This window comes from Melospiza melodia, chromosome 1 (genome assembly GCF_035770615.1).
Source record: "Melospiza melodia melodia isolate bMelMel2 chromosome 1, bMelMel2.pri, whole genome shotgun sequence".
NCBI lineage: Eukaryota > Metazoa > Chordata > Aves > Passeriformes > Passerellidae > Melospiza > Melospiza melodia.
In genome coordinates, this window is record NC_086194.1 from 109,362,941 (window position 1) to 109,388,557 (window position 25,617).

The window sequence follows — 25,617 nt, forward strand, 5'->3', positions numbered from 1 at the left end:
AACAATGTGGAAACTGATTTTTTTCATGTCCTTAGCTCACCTGTTGTGTTTTGCTGAGGAAAGGCAAGGCAGTGCAATACAGAAGAAAGAGAAGGCATTTTTTGTCTTTCCCCTTTATGATCTTCTCAAAGGGACAACAGCAAAGAGCATGGCCACCACTTAACAGCATGTCCAGCTATTGTGTGTTTGCGTGATACCTGTTACTTCTGGGGATGATGATTTTTCTTTGTTGTTTTCCTGAGAACAGCAGGGCCTCTCTTGGAGTTGTCTTAAAGTAATTCCTAGGAAATATATGTGTCAAAACCAGTTAATTTCTGATGTGCTTGCTGCAGCAATATAGCCCAGAAGGCCAGCAAATAACAGAAAAAAACTCCAAAAAGAATGGAGCATAAGACAGGCAAGATTTGAAACTCTCAACAGTAAGACAATGCTAGGAATTGTTCTGCTTGTTATCCTTATGGTCTAGCACTCTAGCACTTAGAATTTTAGTGGGCTTTGTCCCTAAAGCCTTGCTGTCTGCTTCTGTTGCAAGAGCTGCCTTCCTGCAGCATTCTTAGGGAAGCAGTGGATGTGTCTTGTATATGTTCACCTTCCACAAAAAACCAGGCAAAGGGAACCAAAAAATGAAATAAAACCTGGCCAGCACCTGTGATCTTTTAGAGGGCACGTCTTTAACTGCTTTAAATGGTTTGTGGGTTAACAAATCCATCTATAATGCAAAAGTAAACAGGAGTCAACAGTGCTGGTTTCCATTGTGTTGAATCAAAACTCAGGCAGGCATGGGCATGTTTCAGATGCCTTGAACTTGGTCATCTGATACACAGGTGACCCAGTTCACGAGTGCTGATATTTGGGAAGTTATGCTGGGCTGTGTGCCCAGCCCATAGCTGTGCAGTGGCACTCGGCAACAGGTGTTGGCTGTGGCTGCCTTTGGAAGGATGTCAGGTCAGGCTGGAGCCTGGATTTGGCTCATTTATTACAAGGACTTTTGTCAACTGCTACGGATCATTTCAGACTGCATTGTGATTCTCAGTGGATGAGGTTGCAAATGTAATTCATGAAAATTTTATTAAACTGATCAAACACAGCACGAAGCTTTAGCTAGAATGTATTGCATCTATGAGCTGCCCCCAAACATTAAAAGGAACTGACTTAGTGACTCATCTTTTCATGTATCATATCATCCATCAGATAACAACATTTGCAGAAGCACAGGAAGAGGAGAGATTATTTTGATGTCTTCTGCAGCATGCGGCATAGATCTGCTTTCTCTTTTTCCCCGGTCTCTTCCCTGTCTCCAACTCCGACTCTGTGTCTCTCTCTTTTCCAATTTATCTGGATTAAACAAGTCTCTGATTATTCTTTATGCCACTGCAAATAAAGTCATTTTCAGAAACAGATGTCGAAAGAGCCCAGTGAAATAATCCTGGAGGCAGATGCAGTCTTCCATAAGCTGCCAAGTGCATGGTGCAATCAAAGTGATGAAACAAAATGGAACAGGCTGCAGAAAAAGTAATTAAATTATAGTTCCATTGTAGAAGCACATTTTAAAATTACTGAGATTCAGAGCCCATAATGCTGGTATTATAGTTGAAAGAATACTTGCCATGGGTCATGAGCATTTTTTTTAACAGTTATTAATCATGCTTGACTGGAAAGACATGTGTAACCTACAACAAGCAGTGGCTGTAGTTGTGCCAAAGGAAGCTTTTGTTCCCTGAAGAGAATTGTATCAAAGGCCAGTGTGTCCTATTATTACGTGTGCAATAGCAACGTGCAGAATCTGAAACGGGCTTTTCAGATTTCAATGCAGAGCACTGGAGGGGAAAAAAGAAAACAAGTATTGTATCTCTTTGAATACTATATGACCTCCTTTTCTCTTACCAAGTTAACTTGCTTATTAACTAAATAATAGTAAAAAAATTTCTAAAATATCCCTCCCCAACTTCAGTAAAAATAATTCCAGTGCTCTAGTATAAATGAAAAAGAAACAGAAAATGTACTAAGTCTTGGAGAACTGGAGATTAATAAGACTTCATGGGTTCATTTGCCTCTGTTTCTTTTACATTAGACTGAACAGTAGCTAGGATCCACCTCCATCTTTCTGTCAGTTTTAGTAAGTAGGTTTTTTTTCTTTTCTCCTGTTAATGAACTCCTTTTTCTTTTTTCATTTTCTTTTTTCTTTTGTTTGTGTTTTTGGATTGCATTGGATTGAGGGTTTTTGGGTTGCTTTGGTTATGCACTGTCCTGTGCAAATACAAAATTGGAGTTGGTTGTGAGAACGTAGATGCTTCCTACTCCCCTGCTTCAAAGTACAAGTTTTAAATCTTTAATTTGAAGCCTGGGTCATCCCCAGGTCTTTTGTATCATCAGGGCTTTCCAGATGTGACTCATTTATAAGAACTGGGTTTCTCCGTTGTTGTATTTGTATTATTGCTTGTATTGTAGATTTATTGTCACTTTTTTCCACTGTGTTACTTTTTGGATTATTGTCTTTCTGCTCCTATTTGAGCTCTTCTCTTTTTAGTGTCTGCAGTCCGTCCAAGTGACAGTCATTGATGTGATGGTAGTACCTTCTTCTAGTTATTGATGTAGACAGTACCAAAACTTTAGTAATGCTTTTTATTATTTTATTTTATTTTGGGTTGTTTGTTTGTTTGTTTGTTTGTTTGTTTGTTTGTTTGTTTATTAGTAACCCACTCCTGGGTGTAAATCCACAGTATATATCTGGTGTTTCTGCAATAAGTCAGCAATTATCTTCTCTTGACCTTTACTTTTTTCTTTTGAATGAGCTAATGGATCACTTTGTGGTCCCAAGCCAAAGGTGGGAAGGTAGGGGCACCATAAAATCATTCACATTAGCAAAGGTCCTGCCTTGTTTTCTTAAAGAAAGTAGAGCACTAAATGACACAACTGGCAATATTGATGAAAATCTGTTAAAGGTAGCGGGACTGTGTATGAGCCACAAGGCTACTGGAGCAGCTGTGAGAAAAAAAAAAGGAATGTGTGTCCTGTGTCTGCTTAAAGCACCTCTTGTTGGGAATTTCTCTGAATCTGGGAGCTTTTAAAGTTATTGTATTAGTTCATTTTCAGAGTCCCCTCCTTCCACTTTGCTCACTCAAGGCTATCGCTGAGAGAAGAAGCTCCCAGTGGCCTGCAGTGGAACCATGACCTTTCACCTTCCTAGCAATGAAACTTGTGTGAACCTGACACTTTGACAGCCCTGTTAACTCTTCAAAATGTTGAAAGTGTTGGGGAGGCTTGTTTACATTCATGGACGTATATGCAGGTACATGTGTATGCATGTGTTTGTACAGAAAGAGACTGAAGGATGGACAAAATGACAGACATTTCATGAAGCACTGTTTCAGCTGAGCAGCTTGGTGAAAAAATGAGTTGTTTCTTCAAAAGGAGGCTCTTTGCTTTCTAAAGGTTCCACAAAAGTAACAAATGGATGGCTAGGGCCAAATGCAGTGCTAGGGCAAGATATAGTGGCTCACTTTACAACTGGCACTTTTAAGTCACTTATAAACTATTTTATGTTTTTCTTTGCTTTTGAATACTTCATTACTTAGACTGGCTTTTGAGCTTTAAAGATTCTCCTGGTTTAAATCAGTGACAGAAATATTGATTTAAGTGGCTTAAATCTTGGGATATGTTTGGCTCTTTAGTCTGAGTATTGACTGCCCATAAAAGAGTCATTTATTGTGGGCTGAGTTTTGGGTTTTTTGATTGGGTGGGGGGTTTTTTGTTAAATCTTTTTTCAGATGAGGCTCTGGAACTTACTGGATTTTCATACCTACTCCATAGTCATTAATTTCACAGTGAAATCTGTGTAATGCTGCATGTTTTCACTAACAATCAGTGGCTGAGAACTTAAATATTCAGGTTGTGGCTTTTGAAGGCAACAATTCCAATGCCTTGGCAGGACATTGCAACATTGCTTTTTGTCTTCCTCTGTTATCCCATGAACGATAAGTCTTTGCAGCTCTCATATTTGCAGCTGTTACAGCTGTGCTGCTGTTGGACTGATGTCTAAAACAATTCCCTCTTTGCCTCAAGCGAGCACAAGTGTGGCATCCCAGGAGGGAGCCTGCCTCACACTCCAGAGGCTGGTACCCATCCCCTTGCGACTGAAGGACTGGAGCTCATCCTCTTCCCTTTCTGAGAGGCTGTGTGAGTTTCCCTTACTTTAAATAAGTATTTCTTTTATTCATCTGGGAAGCTTGAATGGCTTTTCAAATCACAGCCTTGTAAATAACATCATGAAGGTGATGACAAAAGGGATATTTTTGTTTGTTTGTGTCAGAGGTTCGGTTTTATCAGTATGTAATATTTTTATGTCTAATGAAGTTAAATGTATCATCATTATTATTAGCCTCATTTCACTGACCAACAGCCATGTTTGTGGTTTGAGTGAAACAATTGACTTTTCAAACCAGATATGTCTTGAAAGCATTTAATTTACAAATAAGTTGGACAAAGATACATTCTAGGACAGATATAATTTCAACACCAATGGAAATATAAAACCGCAAATATATTTAAATATCTGTTTGTTCTGTGCCCAGTGGGAACATACTTGATGGGTTAATGTTTCCTATTAAAGAAGCTTCTGTATTTCCTTAACTATTCTTCTGGTTTGGGGAATTTTTTCCTTTGATCAATAAGAAGCTATCCTTACTCCTTTATGTACTGGCAAAGAAAATTACAGATCTCTATGTCTGTGAGACTGTTTTTATTGAAGATAAGAACCTCATTTAAAAATCATTCTGTTCTTAATATTTGTTTATTAGATTACACCCCAGCAATGTGGTTCATAATGTTTTAAAATTTGTCCACATCTGTCATGTAAAAAATTATACCTTACTTGCTTGTCATTATTTAACCATATTCTGTACATATATACATACTATGTTGAAACGTATTTTTTTTTTCATGTATGTACATAAATCTTACTTTAAATAGATTGGAAATAGACTGTGTCTATTTCTCTGTTCTCTTATACATTTTAAAAAATGGGAAAGAGACTTAGGCTTGACTTGTACTTCTTACAAGTACATTTACTTTTAAATCAACAAGCAAAGCTGTTGCTTTATTTGTTTTAAATTATGTTAAGGTAAATTTAAAATGTAAACGTTATTGCAGAATGAAATTATGTATTGAGGAAATGTCAGAATCGTGCATTTGACTTTAGAGGGCAGAGATTATTTAACAAATATACCACACATTCACAATGTTTAGGTCATCAGAACATAGATTTATTTTTTTTTCAGGAATAGGTGTGGACCAAAAATCTCTTCTTATATGATAGGCCATTCTTGTAAGCAACTCTGTGCTGGACAGACCACTTGGGCTACTTGTACTACTTGTACCTTCCCTGGGACTTACGTATACATTTCTTTATTAGATTTATTATCTCACACCATATGGAGTGATTAATCCAAGTTAGATGGAGTGACTGTTTCTTAGTCAAACATAAGCGAGTAAGGCAAAATTTCCATTTGAAACAAGCAGCATAAAAAGTCCCAGAGGTCTGAGCAATGTGGTGCTTTACTTGAGCGTTTGGAGCCAAGGGATAAAGTGGCAGTAAAAGCTGATTTTATGCTTAAAGCTATGATTAGAGCTTTAGAGTCTGGTGAATAACTGGTCTACCATATGCATAAATTGTCTTCCCTGATGTTGCAAACTGGCAGGTTCGTGATGAAGCTTGCAGTTCCTTTCATTGCTGCCATTAGGAAAGGAAAGAAAGCACCTTCTGCTCTGTCCTCCTGCTCATCCTCAAATCCTTTTGGAGAATATTTGTACAGAGTAATTTATAGTGAGCTGCCACAGCTTCCTTGTGGAAGCATTTATGTTGCATTAGTCCAGCATGTCAGCTTCTGTCTACAGGAGCTTTTATCTGCCTGGCTTTTGCACAGATGCAGAAGCACTAGTTGGCTGCTGGGCTTGTACAAAGTATTGGCATGCTCGCTCCGCTGCTCGTCTTGTAGTTCATGGGGAATTGTAAAGATTCTGCATTTCTGCCAGGGTAGTTCTTTCTGGAATAATTGCAGAAAGAAGGGGAAAAAATTAGAAAGATGGAAGATATCTTTGGCAAAAGAATCACTGTGTTTTCCATTTTTTACTGTGTTATTCCATTATTTACTTCCATCAGGTCCCAGATCTGTTTGGCATTTGCTGAATATCATTATGTAGCTTTTCTAGATTTCTTGATGCTTCATTTCCAGACTTTTTGATAGCATTTATTACCTGTTTGGCATGTGATGCTTTCTAATGGGATAACTTTCAATATTTTGGCAGTGTGTAGCTGCCTATTCACACACAGAATAATATTTTGACATTAATTTATGTTAAATAAGTAATTTGTCATTAAATGCTGATAGTAGAAAATTTGTGAACAAGACAATAGTCTTTATTGTGCTTCTATGATTTTTCTTCCTGCAACAAATCCACAGCATCTTATTGTTTATTCAAAAGGCTTTACAAAAAAACATTATTAGCAGAAGAGTCAATAAATATGTTGCTGTTTACTTCCTTTAATAAATCAAAAAGGGAACAACCAGTGTAATTGCCTAAAGCTCATGCTTATTGACTAGCATGAGGAAAAGTGGTCCATTTTAAGAGCAGGACTCATATACATCAAGTTCAGTAGCTGAACATTCATAAGTTGAGAACAGAAAAAAAATCAGTCTCTAATCTTTTGCTGTTCTCTTCAAAGATTATTTGACATGCAGTGATCTTCAGCAAATGAGATGTCAGTTGTGCAGGGTGAGGGCATTTCTTGTTTTAGGGAGAGCACAAAGGCAGCTGCAGGGAGAACACAAGGCAGCTTCTTCTATAGATAGGATAGGTTCTTCCTCAGGCAAAACATCATCAAACATATCAAGGAAAAACTACTGTCACTTCACATACTTCATAAAATTACATTCAAAAGGCAGCATGCCTGGAGTCTTGCCAGTTTTTATACTTTCAATTGCCTATAAAAGTTGTCCTGTTATTTTTTCATCCTGTTCTTGCCTTATCAGTTTCACATCTTTGGCAAAACCACTACTTCCAGCCATCTGTAGTAACTACACAGCTTAGCATATGACAGATAAAGAGATTTTTACAATAATTGGTAAAAGCACAGGGCCTGCTAAGCTGTGTGACTGCTTTTTGTTAGTGGATGTTAACTGGTGGAAGAATGTGTTGCTCTTTAATCCCCTTTGACTTTTGAGCTAATATTTTACCACTTAAATGACCCCCCACAAACATGTATTTTCTGTATCTGTTTGTGTACTTAAATTACTGCTCTCTTAGTAGCCCATATTCAGCTTACTTTTATTAGGTGTTATCTCCTTGAGCATGTAATTTATGAATTTCCTTAATCCTTCTTCTCTCTAGTGTTTAAATTTCATTCTTGAGCTGTTGTTTTATCTTATTTTACCTTTTTAGCAAAAACCCATTGTGCCAACTGACACATGCAGGCTTTGTTCTGGTAACACAAGTAATTAATTTTCTCATTTCTGGATTTTTGGATTCACACCAACTATCCCTCTACTTAAGATGGGCCATGATACAACAATTTAAGGGAGCCAGGATCTGCAGATCTTGTTCTCGTCATGAAAGAGTTAGAGATTAGCATTAAATCTATTTTGGGGATATAAATTATAAGGATGTGAATAAAATGTATAATCTTATTCCTTTGTGTAGAGTCCTCTCTAGTAATTTGCGAGATGGAAGGGATAAAGTAGCAAGGTTGATACTGCACCTGCTTCTTTAGCTATTGTTTATTAATCAGGTTCTCCTGGTGAGGCTTCTGTGCAAAACTGGAGTGCTCCAAAGCCTGATTTCTCCTTTTGCAAGTAGTTATTACTGGGTGAAAAATCCTTTGAAGAACTGTCATTATTATTACTGTTATGTTATTGTGGGCTTCCTTTGAGCATTTTTAGTAACCTCATAACAATATGGTTTAGTAACAGTGGATGTCTTTATCCTTCAGTTGACACAGAAAGTGAAGAAGTGTATGTTTAGCAAATATCCAGTTGTCTTCTTTTGCTTCAGCTGAGACTGTAAATATTGTCAGATCATTATCTCTTTTAATAATTTTTGAAAAAACGTTAGTTGAAACAAATCAAGACGACTGCAGCTGAGCTGGTTTTGCTCTGGATTTCACCTGTAGCTGTGGTTGTTGGTTTTTGGCCAGTGGGGGGGGTGAGGTGGTTTGCTTTTGCTGGGTTTTTTTTTGGGTAATTACAGTGTTTAGTCCTTTGACATCCAGAGATGTTAGTTTCAAGTGAAAAGCCATAGATAACAGCTGCCTAGCTTATCAAAGAGCTTGTAAGCAAAGCAGTCATCTCCTTGTTTGATAGCACCAACCCGTCTGTGGCAGAAAACTTATTCCTAATTTTAAACCTTACTGTATGGCCAAATATGTCGACTCTGCTGATAATGTCATCAGTTCTTGTCCTGTGGCAATTTTCTTACGTTCCTTATCCCCTCCTGTATTCCCTCCAGTTTAAATGAAAGACTGAAATCATGTCAGTAGCATAAATCTGCCTCCAAAGAACTGTGCTCTGCTGAAAGCACAGGTTGTTTCTTCTCATCGTGATCCCTGGCAGTGTGTTTCTTCAGATTCCTGGGAGTTCTCTCTCCACCTAAAGTCTTCTGATCAAGATGACTTAGCTACAGCCTTTTCATGACTTCCTGTGCTTCAGTTTTCTCTGTTCTTTTTTATTCACTCTTGCTACCTTATTTTTCTTTTTTTTTTTTTTTTTTTTTTTGGTAGTACTGTTTTACTGAGTTCATGCTAAATAGATGAAACTCTGAGCTACTTCTTCATAAGTGGTGTGTTTCTGTCCAGTTTTCAGTTCTCCATAAGTCATGATAAATCTCTTTGTTCATCTTTACACTACTCTGCTGATGTCTTAGTCTTCTTTTTCATGCCCTCATGTCTATGGCTTGCTATCTGCCTAGTTACCCCTCCTTTGGGATAGTTCCTTATATTGTGAAAATCACATGTTTACTGTGGGAGACTGGATTTTCTCATGTTTCCTTTAAGAAAAAGAAGTTATCTTTTTCTAAACCTACAGATACATGGAAACTATATGACTGAGCTTAACCATCCTCATGTGAATTAGAAGTAGAGTCTCCTGAATGTCAATCACTATCATTCCCCATTCTTTTACCTTTTTTTTTTCTTCCAGTAGAACAGCTGGAATTTTTTTCAATTTTATCAGTGAATTCTTCCTTGCTTTCTTCATGATTGCATTTTTCAGTTCATAGTGATGAAGCATCATAATTAGGTTCAAGAGATTTTGAGGCCCAAACACAGAGAATGCTGTGCTGGGTGCTCTGGCCAGTTTCTTCTTTCCCAACAGCTCAGATTTAACAACTGTAAAATCAAGATTTAACATAGCAGAGCAGGCTTCCTCCTTTAATATTTCCAGTAGGTTCTTACTTCCACATTGATTTTTCTCACGCTGTTCCCTGTATCAGCTATCTGAAGCTAAATTTCTCCCTTCCTCCTTCCCTTCTCTCTGCATCTCTTTGCTTTCAGCACGCCTCTGTGACTGTGCAGCTCCACGCCACCTCACCCTGTGCACACTCTCCTTCTCTCGCTTCTCCCTTGCATCCCTCTGGATCTTTGAGATGAGTAGCTCTCTTGGCAGATTCACAGAAGTCAAATAATTTATTTGGGCTTTAAACTCAGAGATCAATTGCCTGATGTCTACCTCGGTACTATGTTGATTTTATTCATCTTTGGCATCCCTGCCTGCTGCTTTCTTACCCTGCATGCCTGAAGTGGTTGCCTTAACATGGATATCTTTTATAAAGCACCGTGCAGCCATATTCTCTGCAGCGGCCTGCCTATTTTCTTGGAGGGAATTAGCAGGCTTGAGGGGTAGGAAGAAAGGGGGTCAGGAGGTTGGCCTTCCATGTCTCAGGCTTCAGGCAGCCATCTCACACTATGCCCTCAGCCACAAGGATTCCTGACCTCCGTGTGCGCGTGTGTGGGGGTTGTGACACTGCCCTTCAGCTTATAGTTCATCTTGTAGCTTTTATTAATTCAGCTTTTATTAATTCACTGGAACCCCCAAGGACTGTGTTGGGCTTTTGTAGTAGTCCGATGAACGTGCGGCTGAGCTGCTTGTTGTTTTATTTGCCTAATCTACCCACAATTACAGAAAAGCCATGTTAAAAAATCGTCTGTAATAAATATTGAGCATGTAGGACCTGTGGGTACATGCCAGCTTGAGATAGCTAATATTAAAAATGTATAGAAGCATATGCTTACAGATAAAAAGCATTTGCATATGACTCCACATCCATTTTGTTGGAGTTTTAAAAAGGTTGTGGTTTTTAAAATGCATTTGGATGTATTTTTCTACCTGAAGAAAAATGTTTGCTTTTTACGTGATAAACAGCAGTGGAAATGTCCACAGGACAATGGAAAAGCCCCAAAGGAAGTAAAGATCTGCAGTTTGCTGGGAACTACCTGATGTGAGCTACTTTCCTTTCTTCTGTGGGCATGATATTTTTCACTTGTTACCTGGAGCTGTAGAGCCCCAGATCTTGGGCTTTGTGCATTCTGGTCCAGAGTCCCAAGGTCAGGAAGAGGATCTTGTCCAGCTGTCCTCCTGTCACTGCCAGCACTCTGCTGAAGACAGGCTAAAATGCAAATACCCTCACTCTTAACGTTTAGCTGTGCCACACTCTGCTCACCTGTGGAGTCCTCTGACTTTCTTCTGGTGTCAGGAAAACTGTGGAACACTGATTTATTTTTTTTTTCAGTCTGAGACTCAGGTCTCCCAGCCCCCAGGGTAGCCATGGGGCCTCACTCTACAGAGCTTGAGAAAGGAAAGCTGCCTGTGTTCACTCACAGAGAGGCACACACAAGGCTGGAACATAGTAAATTGTTCAAAATGCTGACTCTGCAAAGGAGAGGGAAATTATTTTACCAATTAAATATTCACAATGCACTTGTATATGACAGCAGTAGGTTTATAAATACATGGATGTCTCGCTGTCTGGTAGGAGGCTCTGTGGAGGGAGCCATTCTCTTCCTTGTGAATGTGATGATCTGACATCTGCATGTACACAGAGATCAGCATGTTTGCAACATTGTCTGCAGAAAAAAATTGCTTTAAAAGTAAAAATCAATTCCTTTAAAGTTAAAAGTAATGAAGTACAACAACACATTTTGTTTTAATCTGTCTTTAAAACCAAAACACCCAGGTCATTAACAGTGCTGTAAGTTTACTTTGTAAAGCTGTAAATGTTTTACCCAGAATACTTGTGCTCTCCGGACAACTGAGGTAGATGTGATTGACCTGGCATAGTAAAAAGTCTTCTCTCTTTGTGGTGTATGTGTAGCTTTTAAATATTCTTCCTTAGCATGTGAGACTGCCTTTCTGAATTAATTCCCTTTGTGTCTCACACAGCTGCCTAACTCCTTGCAGGCACCCACACTCCCAGCCCTCCCCCAGACATCTGTTCTGATTCTCAGTGCCAGGTGCCAGAGTTTAAGCTTGTTGGGAGGAGGGACAGTGACAAAATCCTTCATAAAATCAAATAGCTGTGGCTTTTTTAACAATATTTGTGGTGGAATTTCATTTCTAATCTCTGGGTTTTTGAAAAGAACCCAAAAGGTGTTAGCCTTTACTACTGATTTTTTTCAGGTTTTATCTGGAAAAGGTCAGGCTTGGGTGGAGATTGGTTTCTTGTTGGGGTAAAGATTTTCCTCCGTTTTTCTTTTCCAAAGTGATGCTGCAGCATTCCAGTAGTAAGAGGCCATGGCACCTGTAAACCTATTTCTAGTCTGGAATTATTTTTCCCACATGGGAATACATCTCATTAGAAACAACTGTACCTTCATCACTGAATTTTGATCTACAGAGGTCTTACATACCTCGCTTCTACTTGAAACACAGCTGTTCTTGAAATCTTCTAAGCCTGCCCTAAAGCTGCCATCGGTTTCTAGAGGTCTCAAAGGGCCAGTGTTGCTCTCGTACAGTCCAGGATGACAAGGTCTAGGCTGCTGTTTATGTGCCAAAGTGCTCCTGTTTGGCACTTAGGGTTTGCTTGGGTTATCTTTGGCAGATCAGAAAATGCTGGGCTGTCAGAGCCAGGACATTTGCCTCAGCAAGGAGCAGGTGCAGAGCAGCATGAGACTATTTCCTGTCTCAGCCTGGGAACAACCGCAGTCATCTCCTCTGCTCCACACTCTGAACTTCTCAGAAGGGGCTGTCATGGTCATCCAGTTGCAGGTTTTCCCCTGAGTCCTGGTCTAATCTTAAACAAGTGGAGTACAGCTGATACCCTTCTCTGCCATTCCCTGAGATCTGCCTTGGAACGTTTTCCGGTCACCTTCTTGCACTCATGGTGCATCAGAGACATGGCCAGGCTGCTTCTGTTTTCTGCCTTCTCACCCAGGCACCTGGCTTCTTGTTTCCCTTTCCCCAGTGTGAAAGGGAATATATAGTGTAAGGGAAAAGCCTAGAAGTGTGAAATAAATGGATTTATATCAGCAGCTGTGGTCTGGGTGGTGGAGGACATGGTACTAAATACTCTTAGTCCGTGCTGGGTTGGGGGAAATCAGGAGGGTGGAATGAGGAGTTTAAGCTGCTCTTTCTCACTCTTTCTTTTCATCTCTCCTTAGGCATGTCTGCCACTTACTCTTGCAGTCACTGAAGGCACAGGAGCTCTCTGTGGCCCTACTAGTCCTGTAGAGGCTTGAGAGAAAACTCTTCCAATGTATTTCCCAGGGGCAAAAAAATAAGGAGTGGCTTGGTCACTCACAGGCCCTGGCTGAAATGAGAAGTTTCTGCTTCAGAGAAGTGACTTGATGTGGCAGTCTTCAGATAACACACAAAGGGCAAAATGTGTAACAAGGGGAAATATCAGTGAGCAAATTTAAGCCACGAAGAGTGGAGAACATTTTTCCACACTAATATTAAATGTGTGAGACCACCACTTTTGGAGACCAGATGTATGGATTCAAGAAGGCACTTAAACAAATTCATGAAGCTGTCCAGCAATGGCTATGGGAAATGCAGGTCTGGAGGCAATCTCCCAGAGTGCCATGAATCACTGATTGCTGGCAGCTCAGCAAGTCCATCAGCAATCTCTCCACCCTTTTCTTGGGCTCTTCCTTTAAGAACTGCTGTTGATGTCTCTCACACATAACATGTTCAGCCAATGTGGGCTTCACTTTGGTCTAGTAAAGTGCTTAGTGGCTCTTAGGACAGAGCTTAATCAAATGGTGAAAAAGCCTCACGATACTTCCTCCAGAGTTTTTAGGAGAATGATCCCATAGGCCCTTCCAATTGTCTAGTCCCATGCCTGAGCAATCTTGGTGAGGGGAGAGCAGCCTGACACTCCAAAACACAAAATGGGAGTGCTCATTAGCCAGTGCCCTATTTATATATAGTGCAAGGTAAATATTTGGGAAGCCTGAAAATGCAAAGCTAATAGGGTTGTTACAGAGGATGGGTAACAAAAAAAGGATGGTTACTGAGAGGCATAATGTCTAAGGATTTTATGCTCTCTAAGATAAGCCTGAAAAGGACAAAACTAAATAAGGAGTCACTAAGCCTGTTCTACTACAGAATTTGTCTGCCCTTGGTAATATTCCTTCCTGCTCACATTTTTGTATGTGCTGATAAATGTCCTTGCATTAATAAACTCATAATGCAGCTTGTTTATCCCTTCAAAGCCAGCCCTTGCAGCTTTCATTAGCATTTTAGGATATTTATGGCTTTGTAAATGACTAGAAATCTGCAATTTGTCATTAGGAATTAAGAAAAATCTTCCTTCCACTTAGGGCTGAAGCTCAGCTTTGGCCTTTGAGGGACTGAGCCACCTCTGGGCCTCATAGACAAAAACAAAGTCAGACAGTGCCCAGATTTACAACAGCAAGTGGCTCTTAGTTATTCAGATGTCTTTGATAATGTGTCATCCGCTGTTGCTGGCAGGGATCAGTGTTTAGGCTCAGAATTAATTTCTCTCTAGCTGGAGAGAAAACAAAAATATCTCTTCTGCAAGAGCAAAAAGAGAAAGATGTAGTAACAAGGAGAGAAATAAAAACAGCAGCAGGCATGTGTAAAAAAATGCATGTATAGATATATGTATGTAGCATATACACACTGCAGAGGTTAACAAAGTGCTCTTCAGAAGAAAATGTTGTACTTCACTCTGCTGTGCTCTGTACTTTCAACTTTGAAATGCAAGAAGTTAAGAAAATTTTAAAGGTTTCAAAAGGGAGTTTATCTTGTAATTGGTGAAGGGCTAAAGAGTTGGATGGGGAGGGATAATAATCAAAGGAGCCTTTTCAGCACTAAGCTGTAGTCCAGAAAATCAAAGGGGAAGGAATGTTAATTGGTTTGTACAACATGATATTCTGAGTTCAGAGTAGCTTCAGCCACTCAATGGTACTTTTTCTTTTTTTTCTTTCTCTCTCCCTTTAGGTTGATTAAGTGAATAGAAGAAAAAAATAAAAAAAACGAAGCTACTTTCAAGTATTGAAGATACAAGGCCAGGATGAACACGAAGGACGGAAAAGTGTCCGAAGGAGGTCTCAATGTCACTCTTACCATACGCCTTCTCATGCATGGCAAGGTGAAGCATTTCCTGTTGCCTGTGTGTTGAGTGTGTGTGCAGCTACCAGCAGAGCCTGGCACTAACATCGACAGAGGGTCTGCTCCCCCTCCACCTTGAGTCAAAAGCACCATTGCCACGGCCCAAAAATCACCCCCTGCCTTGCAGGGAGTCCTGCTGAAGTTCATGCTGCAGCCCAAGCTCATTGAAACAAGCCCTGCCCGTAACAAACCCATTTTGAGCGGATCCGGCGGCAAAAAAAAAAGGAGTTCTTCCATTGATAGTGAGCCAAATTGGGCAGACCCTTGCAGGAGGCTGACCTGCATACAGCTTGCCTTTCTCAGCATTTGCTGGGTTTTGCAGAGCTTTTTTAGGATACCAGAACATTGTCTCGTGTGAAATAATTGCCACGAAGCTGGTGTCTATTTCTGTTGAATGCAAATGGGGTCCAGTTCTTCATTATTCTGCTGTAACATCTCATCAGAGTGAGCCCCCTGACATGCCGGGGGTTTGCCCGGGTCCCTCTGGGTTTGGGTCGGAAGATTGACTCTCATTTCCTTTCTGTCCAGTGCAGCACTTAAAGCATGCAGATAAGTGGGAAATCTGTGCCACAGACAAAGTGCCAGTTCAGTATTGTCAGATTTAACAGTCTGGCTGCTGCCTATTTCACATCAACAGATCATAAAGTGGGCTTTTAATTAAAAAACACATTTCATAGGTTTGTTTGTATTATTTGCATCAGGCAACTCCAGGTATTTTTAGGCTTAATGAATGAATGTTATAGAAAGGAAGCGGTTAAGTCTCATCCTTAACAGGGAACAGTGAATATATAATGCATATTATTCTGGAGATCAAATTTGTATATATAAATCTAAAAAAATATTTTTGCTCCTAGTTTAATTTCACCACTAAAATACTTATACATTTTAACATAGTGGATGTTTTCAAACTATGGTATGAACACGCATATGATAAACCCATAGCACAAATAGGACACTAAGGTATCTCCCATTCTATTTTACTTATGGAGAAGTGTGAGGGGGTACAGCTTAAGTTTGCAAATTAAAACCCTCAGAAATTAGGTTATGTCAGATCAAATTATCTTTTTTCTCAGAAATGATCTAACCATTTTGATTTTTTTTCCCCCTGAAATATTCAGCTTCAGGCAGGCATCTGGTGTGTAAATCTGCATCTTAAATAGGGATCTGTCAAACAAATTTAATAACACTCTCTCTTACAAAACCCACCTAAAATCTGTACACGTGTCTGTGCTCAAAATTAGGTCTTCAGGGTTGATTCTACTGGTTTCTGGTCGCAGTGCATGAAAGCATTTGAGCACATACTTATCCCAGTGGGTATAAGCAGCCCTACTGGTTGCAGTCACATTCCCATGTGCTTAAGTGATGGTGTTTTGGGCTTTTTTAATCATTGTCAGACAGCTCTACTTGTTTCAGAATCATGCCTTTAAAGCAAAAATGAAGTGTCTGTAATTTTCAGGACATTTTATTTAAACTGTGGGCTCGGATTATTGAAGTTTTTTAAATCAGAAATGAAATCAGATAAAGTTCATTTTCTCTGTTAAACATCATTGATTTTGTGTGCAACTACTTTTAACAATAATGCATGTTATGTGTCCAGCCTTCAGTGCATATGTAGCCCCAAGGGTCTAAATTAAAGCCACAAAAGCTACAAAGTTCAAATTTTACCTGGATCTATACCATGCATCCTCAGTTAACAAGGCACGATGGGTATTCTGTTAGCTCCACTATGCTTTAATCATGTATCCTATTGTGCCTAAGTATTGGAAAGAGTACATTAAATCAGAATTTATTTTGGTGATAAAAGTCAGACGCTTTCCGTTTCTTTGATGTCATTTCTGTGATTTAAAAATAATACAGAGGAATGAAGGATGTCTGAATCAATATGAACTCAATGTGAGAAAGCATTCTGAAAGCTGTATGTGCCTCTGGAAAAGAGGAAACACATTTCTAGGCTCTTCCTTGAGATTTGTTGTGGTAAAGACATCAGTGGAAATTGTTGTTCTCTAATTAATATTCCTAGACAAAAGAGTTTGTCAAGAAGCAGAAGTTGGTCTGTAAATAATTGGTAATAACTTCAGAGAGAAGAGGAGGAATAAAAAGGTTTTTAAAATAGCAGGAGCAAACTGGATTCAGTTATTTTTAAAGTAAAATAATTTTAATGTTATTTATTACTGCATTGCATGGAAAAATGAGGACCTCTCCCTACTAACTTTAACTCTCTATGTCTAAACCATTATTACCAGTGTACCTTTGCATAGGGAAGGCCAATGTGCTTTGAGTTGTTTGCATGCATTTTGATTGTAAATCCATAAATTGTGCTACTGTGCTTGCTTATCTTGCCTGTAAGTCCTGCAGACTTAGGAAATTTTCAGCATGTACTTTTAACGTGATTTATATAGAGGCTTTAAGTCAAGAATGGCAACCTTAATGAGGCTATTAAGGTAAATTCTATATCTGCAGAAAAATGAGGATTTGTATGAGTGGCCAGACCTCTTCAAGATGGTAATGAATAAAAAAAAACCACCACAACAAACAAATTGTGTTGCAAAAACAAAAGACATTATCATGTGGTGAAAAGAAAAGAAGTAGGAAGAGTCCTGAGCCTGGGAGAACCAGGGCCAGTGTCTCCCCAGTGCAGGTAGGACACCCCTGATCAGCACCTTTTGCTTTATCTTGCTTTGGGGAAAGGAGTGTCTGTGCATCCAGCTGAGCTCCTGCCAGGCTTTTGCAGCCTCTGGCTGAGGAGGCTGGGACAGCCCCTGGGAGCACAGCCACTCAGCCACAGCATAGCAAGGTCTGGGAGCGGCCAGCTGGCAGCAAGGCAAGGCACTGCCTTGATGTTCTCATGGCAGAAAACGTGGTGTTAAGGGAGGGCAGCAATTTTTTTACCAGTGATAGTGGAAAAAGAATTTGTGCAGGCCCTGCAAAAAGGCAACCACTGCGAGGTATGAAAGGTTAACCTCAGGGTAACCTCAGTGTTTCCAGGGCCTGGTATGAAAGGTGTCCTCCTGAGGTGGGACTTTCAGAGATTTTGTGATGATGTAAAATGAAAGGCCTAATTTTCATCTTGTGCCATGTAAAATGAAAGGCCTAATTTTCATCTTTTGCCATGTAGAATGAAAGGCCTAATTTTCATCTTGTGCCATGTTACATCAGTGAAAAAGCTACAATGGTGCTACAGCCCTGAGGAGAAATCATGAGCAACACAAAACATTTGTCACATTTTCTGGTGACAAATTATAGGGCAGGTGTTGGTGAGGATGTTGTAAGGGCAGTGCTTAGGCATTCCTTGCATCCACAGAGGAGCAACCGTCAGTGTCTGTGGGAAATCTCAAAAGCAAGATTAGGAAAAACTTGTTACGAGGATGTGTGAGGAGGGATGGAGGCTGCCTGGGCGTGCTGCACCATCCATCACTGAAGGTTTCTAAGGACAAGTCAGACAAAACTGAATTCATCCTGTGAAGCTGTGCTTCACAGGCACTGCAGCCTCTGCTGCTCAGCACCTTTCTGACCAAGTTACCTGAATGCTGATCCAGAGGGGTCAGAAACAGAAGAGTCTTGTGAAGGACATGCAGTTAGAAATATAGAATATGTTAAATAATGCAGATACGCATTTTCATCCTTTATTAATGAGAAAGATGCACCACATTAAGAAATAAAGCTGTTTAATACATTTCAGTAGAGAAAAACAGGGAATATGAGTTGAGGCTGTTTACAGTGCCCTACTTTTGTATTTTCCATCTGATTCTTGCTGTTTCTTGAAGTAAAATAAGTAAAATCACTGTGTAGGAAAGAGACGTAAATGGATGTGGGTATTTTATTATCTTTCTCTACTTCAAAACTGTAATTTCTGGACAAGATTGGAGTACTGTAAGGATTGCAAGATTTCTGCTTCCAGCAAAGGCAAGAATAGCACTATTTGCCCAGACCACATCACTGGTTTTGAAGGGCATAAGGAAGACAAATGAAGTGTATGTGCATTCATGGGCAAACAGCCCCCAGCCATCAGAGCCCTCTGTATGGAGAAGCAAAGCTCAAGCCCCAAAAGAACTGTATCTCTTACTTTTTCTTCCTTTCTAAATTTTTGTCAAGATAAAAATTATTTTGGCTCTTTGCGTGTCATAGTGTATAGGTGTAGACCTCCATGTTTCTTACCATTCCTTGCTCATATTTTGCTGAATTTTCTATTCCCATGACTTGTGGCTGATTTTTCCTGCCTTACTGCCTCAGGTAGTGAGGTTGAAAGAATGAAAATTGTAGCCTTGCCCACAGGTATCTGCCAACATATTAATGTATGACACTTGACATCTGCAGTGGTCTTGAACTAGGTTTGGTCAGTTCATGCTCAGGAAGAAATAACTTCATAAAGTGCCTATTTTAACTATATTGGATAATGATTACATGATTTTGGACTAGTTTGGTTCTGTATACAGCCAGTGTTAAGAGGCTGATTAAGACTCTGGAGACTCAGCATTTAAGTTTAATTTTAGATGTGGATAGTGAAGAGACTGTGGCAGTAGAAAGGTCTTAAATCTCAGGAAAGCAGCTTAATGGAGATTTACAAGCCAGGTCTATGAGGTGGAACAGGAGAGAATGTTTAAATGGGCCAGCCTAGAAAGGGCAGCAGGTCACAAATCCACTATGAGATCCACCTCCATCTCATAGTGGCGGTGCAAGGATCTCTGCTTCCTGCTTCCTCCCTCCAGTACAAACCTGCAGGAGAAATAATGCACTATTTCCAAAGGTGCTGTGTGAACGTGTGCATTGATGAAATCATATTGGGTGCAGTGAAGTCTGCAAGAAGCCAAAGTAGAATACAGTAATGTATTGAGCCTGAGGAATCTTTTAGAGAAAGAGAATGGAGTTTCAGCAATAAAAACCAAAATGGATTAATGAAGTCAGATGGTTAGGAAGAACAAGGAAATAATTTACAGGTGGGATGAAGGAGTGAAGGGAAAACTGGCAGGAAAGTAGGACTCTTGCCAAATACTGAGAGGTGTAAATTGGAGAGGTGAGGCAATTAACTGGAGAAGGTAATTTAGAAGATACATGTTCAGTGACAGAGGGAAATCTGGAAAGCATAAAAGGCTAAAAAGCATCAGATGTGTCAGTGTCTAGAGAGTGGCACATTTGGGATATGCTGCGTTGGAGAGGAAAGCTATTTCAGCAAAAGTGTGTGCAATTTTGGATGTATGGTATTGGTGCATCACGGGGCAAGGAGAAGGTAATTACCTTGCTGTTCTTCTGGCAGAATCACACCTGCAGTTCTGTGCTCAGCAGCAGGTGCCACGTGTGTGAGTGATGGTGAAGACTGACAGAGGGGGAATTCACAGAAAAATAACAAAAGTTTTAGGAGACTGAGGAGACTATGCCTAGCTGTCTTCAAACATTCTCATAAATACATATTATAAATACAAATGTTATGGTATTTTGAATGCCACAAGTGCTTGTGGCTGGAAATAATGATATAAAATACTACTTTGAAAATAAATCTAATAAGGGAATCCCAAGAAAAAAATCTGGTATAGACACTTTTGTTATGTTCTATATGTCTCTTATGCAATTTTTAAACATGTCCAGTAACGAGTAGCACATGTATTATTAGATTGTATTATCTGCATTGATGGAGGAAAGATACGATGACTGAGTGGAGCTTTTCTTTCCCTGATACCATTTGCTCAATGATGCATTTCTCATTCAGCAGCAGTGAATTAGAAAGATGTATCTGCAGTCAAATGTTTGGGTTTGGACAAAACCCTATGAGTGCCTTAGTACTTACAGCGTAATTTTAAATTCCCTGAGGAACTCAAGGTATCTGAGTTTGAAATTATTTCAGCAGGATCAATGAGGGGCTTGTGGCACTGGAAGCACTGGTTACAGTGACCTACATCCAGCTTCAGTGGTGGCTTTCAGACATGTTGGTGATTACTTTGTGATGCTACATACAGAATTTTTACAAGAAAAAGAAAATTTAGACTCATAAAGTAATGACTTACACTTAACAGCTCAAATACAGAATAAAATCATTAAGAAAAATTGCCTTTTTCATTAGTTCAGATAATACCATTTTAGCATCAGGGATTTCTGTTAGTGGCCACTTTTTTGGTGCCTGCTTAATTGCCTCCCTGAAAGACCGTAAAGCAAGTACAGAAATTAATTTTCCCCATCTTAAAGGTAATGACCTTCCTTTTCCATTTTTTATTTTTTACTTATTGAAATACAGAATGCAACAAAGTAACTTTAAGAATCACCTTGTCAGTAATACAATCTAAGCCGTAAAATGCCAATCAAACCAATGTTTGTTCTGTTCTTTCCAGTTTCCACAAACACTGTCAGGGTATTATGAGGATTGACTGTCCTGCCTATTGCTATTATAGTTCCTGTTTTGTTTGCTTGCATTGCTGTGATACCTGAGAGCCCTGGTCATGGAACAAAGCTCTGCATGCAGATGCACCACACAGGACGGACCTCTTCTCAGCGTTTTTGTAGGGGCAGCCAAGATGCTCTCACTAGCCTCAAAAATCAGCAGAAAGGGAGAGAGAGTTCCCCCAGCCCCTGGACACTCTCTATTCCCAAAACCAGTCTCCATAGCTGAGTGTTCCCACTTCTACCAAACAAAATCTCCTCATCAGTGCGTGACTAATGAACTAAGCTTGCAGAAGGTACACGCCCTACTCAGTACTGCTGCTTCAGCATCACAGGTGCAGGGACAAGCACAGGGACAGAACTGAGTTTTGGGTTGGTTTTAGCAGGGAAAGCTGAGAGCTTAGGTGTGAAACTGAATGTAAGCTGGCTACCCATCTGCTGTCAAAAAGCAAAGGAAAAATGCCCATTGGCACAGATGCCCAAAAAAATGTTAGATGTACTTGCAGAAGATACATAATACTGGAATCTCCATCAGAAAAACCATAATTTTCAGATTTCCTCGTACACTACCATATTTGTTAGCAAAAGATGTGCCTCAGTAAGGAAGGCCAGGGACCGCAATGCCTTTCTAATTTAGGGCTGTGGGCATCAGACATTGACTACTGAAGCATCACCTAGGAACATGAGATCTCCCATGGCAGTGAGGCTAATCCCACCTAATCCCAGAACACAAATCAGATTCTCAGTTTACCCAAGGTGGCCTTTTTTTTCTCTGAGGCTGACAGATTTCTCTGAGGCTGTCATGTTCCCAAAAACTGACTTTTCTTCCAGTCTTTGAAAAATGCAGATGCCCCACATGCTCCACGCAAGCGCATTGCTCAGAACAGCTTTGTGGAACATAATCTTGGGGTCTTCCAGGCAAGCATATTCATGAGCTTAGGTGACTGTTGGCAACTCCGTCCTCAGGTTAAGGTGAGGAGAGAGAGAGAGTTATGTTATGCCTCCTTATGGATGGGAGGAAGACAACTGGCCAGGGTTTAGAAAACTTTATCAGCACAGCTGTTGTGTGCTGTTGCCAGGACCCCTCCTTGTCCCATGACGGGTGTTTCCCCACCATGGAAGGCTGTATTCCTTTCCTTTCAAAGCTCTTTTGTTTGTAGACTCCAGCCCTACTGGTTCCACCTAGTCCTTGCTTTATAGAAAGCAGGTTAGCACGTGCAATCAGAGCATTGCCTGAAGGAATTTCAGGCTTTAGGATGGAGCCTGTGCTTTGTTGAATGTTTTGAGGTGAAAGCATATATTCCTATATTATTTCTTAAATGTATTTTCCTTCTAGACATGGCTTTATCTCAGGGATCCTATGAAGTTTTTGTTCCATTTCCCCCATAGCACTGATAATAAAAGCTGCATGATAATAGAGCAAGATCTGTGTGTTTCTATGGTCCCACAACAGCTACCTGTTTTTGTTTTGATTTTCCAGGACTCAGTAATTATTAAACCAACCTCACACTCAGAAAAAGTAATGGAATTTCACACTTTATGTTTACAGATCAAAGGTTAATCTTTAAACCGAGGTTTGTTGTCATTTGTTAAGCCTCTTGTTTTCTTAATATGACTGATTTCTTTCTCTTGCTATTCAAAGGACACACGAGATAATTGATTAGGAAATAGGTTTCTTCTACAACTAGTTTTATATCTTTGTTTAGTCATTCTTACCATCAAGAGCCCTGCAAAAGCCTTGACTCACAGGAATTTTTGCTGCCCCTTTTGTGCTGCCTTGTCTTCACCACAGATGATGCACAATCTGCAGAAATAGCTTCTTAGGCTATAAATAGAGCACTTCCCAAGTGTTCATTAAGAACAAAATTCATCACATTCTTGTGAATAAGGTATGCAAATAATATTATATGCTACATTTCACCGTGAAAGAAGCCATCCCCTGTTTTTACCATTGCTTTTCCTCAAGTCATCTGCAATGAATTGGCTGATTGGTTAGCAATATGCTTTACTGATGCTGGGCAGTCTCCCAGGGTTTGTTGGTGAGGTCCAGCTCTTGTTTTATCTACTTGATTAGAAATTTCCTACTTAAGAAAATCATAATGACCACTCTGTCCCCCAGGCTTGAGAATTATCTTCAAGTTATCTGAAATCAGCTTCTGGATTTCAAAATATCCTCCATTATCTCTCCCTGGACTGCAGTGAGGGTTGGTTGCCTGACTTACGCTGAACCCCAAACTTGTAATGAGCCAATGCAGGTGACAGACATCTTATGCACTTAACTACAGCACATTTGATGTCTGGCAGATCTGGAAACATTTTCTGAAGAAGGTAAAGCCATTAAAGTAACCTTGGATAGAAATAATGCTAAAACTTGAGGGTCATAAAAATGGTGTTAGGTATCTCATTTAGCAGTAAACTTATTTCATGGTGATATGAGAAACTGTATGAAACAAATACTGGACTGTATAAAGAAACATTAAAGGTTTGTTGAAGTAGCTTTGGTAGTTTGAAGAATGAGGTGAAAAGAGTCTCTTGATTTAACGTGTGGCTGTAATGGATTTCTCATCATAGTTTAAGACATGATCTGTTGTCACCAGTACTTTCTAGGGGCTTTCCTAGAAAAAGCTAAGGCCCCAGAAAAGTTTGAAGTGACCCATTTAAAACCATTCTGTTGTTTTGGGTTTTTTCCCAGTAATTTGTATAAAGCAAAACTCTGTAAAAATTCTGAAATATCTGTGTAAAGTTTGTGCTTCTCTCTGCCCCTGTGATCTTACCTCACATGGCCAAGCAGAATCCCATCTCCCAGAGTAGAGGGAGAGGTGGCATTGGCTTGGATGTTTTGTAACTGGTTTATAAAATAAGCTCTAAAGTCACCCTTTGATGAGGGGGAGATTTGAAATAGTCCATATGATTACAGTGCCATTTGCTGGCATGTTCCAAGGAACTGGTCACCAGTCTTAGTGAAACATTTTTTTCTCAGTGGTATACACACAGTTCTTCCACTCATCTCTTTGGTAGCTTGTGCTCTTTGTTAATAAATAACAAGGTAATGCTTGGTCATGTAGAATCCTGTCCCCACCGAAATGCAAAGAAAAACTCACAGAGAATTCAGTGAAACAATCAGCTTGAGAATCTTTTTATTCTATGCTCTCCTTTGCTTGTTTAAATTCTCCTAATTTCTGTGTTAGAAATGGACCATCTTTTTTACCAATGCTACAAACAGTACATGGCTTTTCTGTTCATAAACCAAAGTATGTTCTCCTATTTCCAAGGAAGATATTTTTGCATTTATTACCCATAACCCATCCATTCGTTTCTGAAAGAACAACATCTTTCATTAAGACTCAAAATGATCAAATGGATTGGGACAAATTTGTATTTATTTTATACTGACAGAGCCTTGGAGGTTCAAGACTAGGCCTACATATTCTAATGAAACTTCAGATATACAAAACCTGAAGTTGTACCATGGACTGAAATATAGTTGCTTGCCCATAGCAACTGAAACAGAATACTCTCACCCCTAGCAAAAGGTCCTTCTAAGAATTTGTTTTGTGGAAGTAATTATTTCTGAAAGCTAGAACTGAGAAGAATGGAAGTAGTTTTTAAGATAAAACTGCCAGACGTGCTAAGTGATCAGATAGGAACTACTGGACATGGGAGATTCCCAAGCCTTGTCATCACTGTGAGCCTTGCTCCCAGTAGTGCCCTTTCAGCAATTACTGTGAGATTGACAGTTACAATGAAAATGTAAAAAACAGTAAGATCTTAAAAATCTGGGGGGATGGGTGTCCCAGATTTGTGTCACTGCTGACAAAAAAGCTGCATCTCATTTGGGAACCTACACATCATGCTGGTATGGCTGTCTCAGCCACAGGAAGAGGGGTGACCTAAACCTGCATATTAAGAGAATATTACAATAATTTTGTTACAAGACAGAAAACTGCAGTGAGCCCTTCCTCTTGCAGAGATGCCCATTCTCACAGAGCTGCTTCTCTACATTGTATGTACAGAGGTGCAGATATCTCATAGTCCCAAATGGACACAAGCAGCTTTGCCAAAAGCACTCACACAGCTGTGTCAAGTGTAAAGGTCTACTCAACACTGGCCAGAAGAACTGTAGGTTTGTAAAGCACATACCACTGGAGGATTTGCACTCCTCTCTGGACAGTATCTGTTCTCAGGTCAGTGTGTGCAAGAGTGCAGAATGCCGTCTTGAAAGAGCAGTTGGAAGAGAAATAAAAAAGGGAAATGAGATACAGGAAAAGCACAATTTGAAAATAAACCTGGGAAGGGGCCTCACAGGATTGAGGAACTTTGTGGCTATTAAGGCACTGACTTCACTGGGAATAAGGCTGTGACTGAAGAATAACAGACCAATGAATGTTGGAAGGGACCCACAAAAGTCTCCAGTCTCACCTCCTGAATCAAGCAGATTGCATTGGAGCAGATTACACAGGGCCTTGCCCAGGCTGGGTTCTGACACTTTTAAGGATGGTGATTCTCTGGGTGCCTCTTTCAATGTCCAGCCATCCCCATGGTAATTTTTTTTTTTCCTCACATTGAGTAGGAATTTGATATTGTAGCTTGCTTTCTTTATTGTACACTACAGTAAGACTTCCCTGTCAAG

The 25,617-nt window shown here is 39.9% G+C and overlaps 1 protein-coding gene across 24 annotated transcripts in view; it reads left to right on the forward strand.

The window, feature by feature from the left end:
- LOC134422090 (poly(rC)-binding protein 3-like) overlaps positions 1 to 25,617 on the forward strand; it is a 495,993-nt gene that overhangs the window by 420,483 nt on the left and 49,893 nt on the right. For all 24 annotated transcript variants that reach the window (XM_063163988.1, XM_063163997.1, XM_063163900.1 and 21 more), the window contains one exon: positions 14,451 to 14,601. In XM_063163988.1, the coding sequence (XP_063020058.1) occupies positions 14,524 to 14,601 (78 nt within the window). In that variant the 5' untranslated portion in view covers positions 14,451 to 14,523. The remainder of the gene's footprint in view (positions 1 to 14,450; positions 14,602 to 25,617) is intronic.